The 6,596-nt window shown below is 45.4% G+C and overlaps 1 protein-coding gene across 1 annotated transcript; it reads right to left on the bottom strand.

The window, feature by feature from the left end:
* Positions 1–95: 95 nt before the first annotated feature.
* SLC25A4 (solute carrier family 25 (mitochondrial carrier; adenine nucleotide translocator), member 4) lies at positions 96–4,060 on the bottom strand. The gene is made up of 4 exons (XM_012644023.1): positions 3,832–4,060; positions 2,080–2,566; positions 1,440–1,580; positions 96–568 (listed from the first exon to the last, which is right to left on the bottom strand). Exons 1-4 carry the CDS (start codon positions 3,940–3,942, stop codon positions 411–413), a joined length of 897 nt encoding a protein of 298 aa, XP_012499477.1. The 5' UTR covers positions 3,943–4,060; the 3' UTR covers positions 96–410.
* Positions 4,061–6,596: the final 2,536 nt, after the last annotated feature.

Here is a 6,596-nt window from a genome sequence, read left to right as displayed (position 1 = left end):
GATACACCCCAGGAAAAAAATTTAAAAAAGAAAATGTGCATCTATGGTCTTTTTAACGCATTTAACAGTCAATGAGAATTCAATAAAATAGAGAATGTACATTAAGTGGTCTTTATTGGTGTTTCAAATTCAGTTATTTCTTCATTATCAGTTCTTTAGTTAATTGTACAAGTATGATAAGTTATTTTCTATTGGCTGTGAGAATTTAAATGTAAAATAAATACAAAATACATTTGTGGTTTAATGAACACTCAACGAAGCAATTTTTCTGAGGTATTCCTTTTGGTCTGGTTCTATCCCAGATCTGTCTTTTTACTTCCCCTAGGAATAGTCTATTAAACCACACAATGGATCTGTGAATTTATGGATCAAGTTCACTGAGCACCAGTGAACTTGCGTTTTAATCACAATTAGACATATTTTTTGATCTCATCATACAATACCAATACAAAAGCACCACCCATGCCTCTCAACACATTGGACCAGGCACCCTTGAAGAAGGCCTTGGCTCCTTCATCTTTTGCAATCTTCCTCCAGCAGTCAACTGTCCCCGTGTACATGATATCAGCTGTGGAAACAAATGTTGGTGAGGGCTCCATAACGCGGGAGAAAAGAGACTTTTCCTCTGAAAGACATCTGCACACAGTGTTATCAGTTTTGTCAAATTAAGATCGCTGGGGCATTAAGCCCCAGCTCTATGCAGCATTCAGCTGGACATCTTCCTTGCTTAACTGTTAGGCTGGGACTCCTGTCACTCCTACCCTGTTAATTCAAGATCACTGAAGAAGTGGGGCAAGTAACCAATTCACAGACTGTGCAACTGTAAAACAAGAAGGGAGCAGGGTGGAGCCGGAGTATTACGCTATGTGGTCACCTTCTTCATGGGTGAGAAAAGTGAGGCCTAGTCTCAGATTGTACTCCCCAAAGTTACACAGTTAAAATAAAAAGGTATAACTATTAGGTTTGATTGTTTTTGACTTGAAAAGTGGCAATTTCATATGTTTCAACCTGTAGAAGCCAAAACTTTTTCTCTCACCCAGCTAAAACACCCCCTCCCCTAACACTTCTAATAATTAGACAAGGGAAGCAGGAATTCTTTTTAAACAAACTAGTTAATTACTTCTTTTCCTTTGTGTTTACATGGAGGCTCTAAGGAAGAGGCCTAAGGTCTCTGTGATGCAGGATACGAAGAAAAATTCGCTTCTAAATATCTCATTTTTAATGTTCTTACCATCTCTTTAATGAAAAGAAAAAATTATTTTCCCTAAAGAAGTAGTTAAGAATGTTGAGGGTAATTAATACCATCTTTTTTTCCTAAGTCCTTATCAACTAATTTTGACAATTAATTTAGAATAATGAAGACTTTAGAATAATGAAGACTGAATACTGTTTTTTGGTAAAGAATAAGGAAGATTTAGCTCAGCAGAGCTCGGGCTTACCCCCTTTCCGACCAGACTGCATCATCATCCTACGACGAACAGTGTCAAAAGGGTAGGACACCAGCCCTGCAACCGCCGTCACGGTCTGGGCAATCATCCAGCTCACAAAAATGTGGACATTCTTAGGGTCAGGCAGCATCCCTGTGGGCAGAGCCAAGAAGCCAAATGGCTGTGAGGTGATTGTCTCGGCAGCTCAGCAACAGGCAGGTGGAGGGGAGGACGAGGACGCTGCTCCTCCAACTCCACGCTCCGCCCTGCCAGAAGAACCTGCACTTAGGAGGCTGTCTCGCGTATGACCAGGCAGCCAACAGAAGTTGGCTGCTGCCCTCTCTGGATCCAGGGAAGCCAGCGTCCTGCTCCGTACACGGGGCATGCTGAAGTGGCTACAGGTCACTCATACAGCCCTGTCAACAGGGAGTTAGGCTCCGCCTTCTTCCTCTCTGAATAACTCCAGGCCAGAGTTTATTTCAGTAGAGGACATAGAGATTCCTCTAGCTATTAATTTGTCCACACCATACCACCTCCTCGTTTAGAAGCCGTGGTTTAGCCCAGAGACTAGGAAAAAAACAAGATTAATAAAGTCCTTTGTGAGTTCCGCAGGATCCTCTCTCCACACGCCCACCCCCAAGCCCCCTCTCACCTTTGGCAGTATCATAGACGCCGAAGTAGGCAGCTCTGTAGATAATGATGCCCTGGACAGAGACGTTGAAGCCCTGGTAGAGACCCCTGAGGCCATCAGACTTGAAGATCTTGGTGATACAGTTGCCCAGACCAGTGAACTCACGCTGGGCGGCGCCCTTGCCCACGTCGGCAGCCAGCCTCGTCCTAGCAAAGTCCAGCGGGTAGACAAAGCAAAGGGAGGTGGCCCCAGCGGCCCCACCGGAAGCCAGGTTACCAGCAAAGTAGCGCCAGAACTGCTTATGCCGATCCACGCCCCCCAGGAAGATCTGCTTGTACTTGTCCTTGAAGGCGAAGTTGAGAGCTTGGGTGGGGAAGTAACGGATCACGTTGGCCAGATTACCCCTCCAGAAGGAGAGAAAGCCCTGCTCCTTGGGGATTCTCACCACGCAATCAATGATCCCTTTGTACTGCTTCTCAGCACTGATCTGTTTGCTGGCATGCTGGACCTGGGGTCGGGGGAAGGACAGAGGACAGGCAGGGCAGAGAGAAGGGAAGAGGACAGAAGAAAAAGGAGGTTTGCACATCCTAGATTGCCTTTTGAAGGAAAAAAAAAGTATGAGGAGATCCAATGGATATTGAGGAAATGTAAATAAATGTTAGTTACTTGGATAATAAGCCAAAATGATTCAATTTTGCCTCAGTTATCAGAACACTCACGAAAAATGTTTTGGCCCCAAATAAATTTAAAAAGAGGTTATTTAATTATATAAAGATAGCCGTTCATTTATTGCATTTTCAAGAACTGTACTAGGGGGCTTACTGAGAGAGACAAATGAATAAAGATTCCTGCCCCAAAGGGCTCCCAATTTAATAGACATAGTAGGCAGGAGAGGACAATTCCTTGGTGTCACTCTGGTCTCCCTTGAGATGAGGATCTCTGAGTAGTAAGATGCTCTAACAGAGGAAGGAGAATAAATCCACTAGGCATTTGAACCCCCAAATTTTCAAGCAGATTATCCAAGTAATCAATTATTGAGGGGCTGTTGCTGTTGTGAGCAATTTATTGAGGTTTTTGTTGCTGATAATTTTGACTCTCAAATCAGGCTTTTCGTCATTGAGGGGCCCTCACCTTTTGGGCAGGTAGAGAAAAACAGGACAGGTGGGATGATGACAAGCCATTCAGTGACCAGGCAGGGGAGGAAAACATTGGGGGGAGAGTATAAATAAGGTGATCTGAGTTTATTCTGAAAACGTTTTCTTAATCTCTCAAAACCTCTCAGCTTCATCTGTCTTAGAGAGGTTATATAAAGATGAATGAAATAATGTATGTCAGCCTACACAGCACGGTGCGTGGGACACAGTAAGCGAGTTCTTGAGTTAATTATTTTTATTTTTGCCAGTGTAAAAGGTGGGTGCAGGTAAGAAGGTGCAAGGGATACTGAAAATCAAAAGGTGAGGCCGGCCTCAGAGGCCTTAGTGCAGTGCCGGTGCTGTCACGGGCGCAGGAGCTGGCTCGCGGCAAACCACTCCGGGGTGGGTTTCCATATATAGACACCCGAACGCTGGGCGCCACCCGACACCAGGAATCTGCGACTGACGCGGGACCTGTCTCAGCGCAGAGGGCACCTTCCCCTTCGCGCAGGCCGGGCGCGGGCCTGTGGCCTAGCGCAGGTTCCCCGCGGCGCTCGCGCCCGCGCCCCGCTGCTCGCGCCGCAGCCCGGCGCCCGCCCGCCCGCACCCGGCCGCCGCGCCACCCGCGCGCCGCGCTCACCTGCAGCAGCAGTTTCACCCTCTCGATGGGGGCGACCGCGGTCTTGGAGACGGCAGCGGCGACGCCACCTGCCAAGAAGTCCTTCAGGAAGCTCAACGCTTGATCGCTCATGGTGACAGCCGGACGCACACAGCCTGCAGCGCGCCGCGCTCCCGCCCCGTGCCCGTCCCTGCGCGATGTGGAGGGGCCGCTCGCCTCGCCCGCAGCCCTCCTTATATGCCCCGCGCGGCGTCTCGCGAGAGGAGGCGGGCCCGGGCCGGCGCGCGCGCTGCGCATTGGCCCGGCAGGTGCCTGCACACCCCGCCCCGGGCCTGCTCTGCAGAGGGCATCGGGGGCGAAGGCGCTTCCGGCGGGCAGGGGTGGGCCGGGGGCTGTGCCTCAGCTTGGGACGTTTAAAGGGCAAATTCATGTTATCTGTCCCGGCGGGCAGCGGGAACACCGTGTCACTGCAGTAGCATGTGGGCAGCTGTATTTATAGCACACGAAGGCTCAGGCTGGGGCCGACCTGGGGACACGCACGGGACCCGCTGCCTCAGGCGGGACTTGCTTTAACCTCGGGCCCGCGCTCCTGGCCAAGGGAGTTCGGGCTATTTTCCTCTTCTTGCATGTAACGGCGTCCCTTCCCAGAGCTCACTGCCTGGATTTGGGCCTCTTCAGAGCTGTGCGCTCGCCAAAATAAATTACAGTCCTCCTAAATAAATACTAACGTCAGTTGATGTCGTGATTGCGTCATATAATCTGGCAAACTACTGTCTCCCACTTCTCTTCATTCAATCATTCGTTCAGTCATTCATTCAGTCATTCGTTGTGCTATCAAATGTTTATGTGCCTGGCACTCAGTGCCCCCGGGAAAGGTCGGGTGCAGGGGGCCACTAGGTGAATTCCCACTTGCTTTAGCAAAGGTGTGCCTACGTTTTGCTTTTCTGTTAGGTCACACTGTTACGCTATGACACACAGCCTGATGACTCTAAGATATAGGACACTTCTTTTGTAAGGCCCTAAAGGGCTTAATGTGCCACTCTGCTCTCAACAGAATCTCAGCACATACTCTGGGTAGAATGTTCTCAGTCAGCTGGCACCTTCTTGAGGGTCAGTGCTGTCAGCCTTTCAGAGACGGTCCAATCCTTGGCTGTATTTGCGTCTGTTTAACAGGGATCTAGGGTTGGGGAAACACTACCTAGTCCCAGGAAATATTGCAATTAATTTTTAAAATGTATTAATATGAGCTTTAATTTTCCTTAACTCTTTTTTTAAGACAGTTCATATGACCATACAGGTTTTCAAATACAGCTGTTCCTTCCTCCGGAATGACTGCAATTCATTTTTAACTCTAAACTCTTTACTCAATTCTCTCCCCACATTTGCTATTGTTCGTTTGTGTATTTGGCAAAGTTTATTCACTTTTTTCACAAGCTTTCTTTTTTTCTGATGCTTGCTGATGAAAGCAGACATCATGTTAGGTGGTTTTGAGCTTCAGCTGTGTGTCACCCTGGGTCTGGAGACTTCAGTAGAGCAAAGGTCACTCGTTGGGTGCCAGGACCACAGAGGGTATGTGTTTATCCAAGATTGGGGCAAGTGAGAGTTAAGAAATCCAGGTGAGCAGTGTGAAACTAGGAACTAGTGCAAAGTTGCCAAAAGTCAGAGCAGGCAGAAGATCAAGAACTCAGGATAGAAAAACAAAAAAGCCATTGCCATTTATGCATTCATTCAACAAACACTTGTTGAGCGTTTATTGTGTACCAAGAACTAAGTGTAGCCCTGTGGATTCATAAAACATGGCTCATCTCCAAGGACCTTCAGTGTATTCAGTGTATTTGTTGCTTGTTCAGCTTTATTTTTCAAAGCTTCATGTATAGATTTCCATGGATCTACATAATCGACGTATTAATCATTTTTAATTATAATAGTGTATCTCATCCTGTTAACATAGAACAGTTTCTTAAACTATTTTCCTTTTAATTGTGTGTGAGAATTGTATCTTATTTTTATTATGAGAAATGATGCTACTATGTAAACACTTTCACAAATTTCATTTTCTCCTTTTTTTTCTTTTCATATATTCCCACAATGGAGTGGATAGATTGAAGGTTTTAAAAGTTTTGTAGCTCCTGCTACATATACATTGACAAACTGCTCTTCAGAAATATAGACCCATCAGTAATGTAAATGTGCTCGTTTCTCCCAGCCCCTTGTCCAACACTGGCTTTAAAAATAAAGCATCTTTTAGGCATTTCTGCCATTTTATGAGTTCTAATTTGTATTTCTTTCATTGCTATGAAGCTGTACATATTCCATATGATTCAATTTAATTTGACAGGGTTTCCTTTTGTGTAGACTTTTAATTGTCCTCGACCACTTAGGGAGTGAAAGCAGAGTATCTATACAACAATTCTTCATGTATTTGGGGCAATAAATGTGTTGAATATTTTTCATTTTGTTGTTTTCCTTTTGATACTTATTATATTGTTTTATTAATGTTATTTATTTAAATATGGACAGATCCGTATTATGATGACAAACTTCATACTCTGATATAAACATATCTCTTTTAGAGACACATTAGTCTATTTGCCCTAATATATTAGTCCATTTTCTTCTACTTTTGGTAGTTATTTTTAAAATTTCTAACACTACACCATAGAGTGCAAGGAGGTATGGATCTAATTCCACTTTTTTCCATACCATTCTTGGATATTCCAACACTAATTCTCAAGTAGATATTTTCTTCTCTACATTATTTGTCTTGTATTACTAATTCTAGTTTG

This window comes from Propithecus coquereli, unplaced genomic scaffold (genome assembly GCF_000956105.1).
Source record: "Propithecus coquereli isolate 6110/MARCELLA unplaced genomic scaffold, Pcoq_1.0 Scaffold203, whole genome shotgun sequence".
NCBI lineage: Eukaryota > Metazoa > Chordata > Mammalia > Primates > Indriidae > Propithecus > Propithecus coquereli.
This window is presented reverse-complemented; position numbering and strand designations above follow the sequence as displayed.

Excerpts from the sequence above, each read along its gene's own strand:
- SLC25A4 (XM_012644023.1), bottom strand. The coding sequence starts at position 3,942 with ATGAGCGATCAAGCGTTGAGCTTCCTGAAGGACTTCTTGGCAGGTGGC. Across the intron at positions 2,567-3,831 it reads GGGTGAAACTGCTGCTGCAG|GTCCAGCATGCCAGCAAACA; the intron begins GTGAGCGCGGCG and ends CCCCGACCCCAG. Across the intron at positions 1,581-2,079 it reads CGTCTATGATACTGCCAAAG|GGATGCTGCCTGACCCTAAG; the intron begins GTGAGAGGGGGC and ends CTCTGCCCACAG.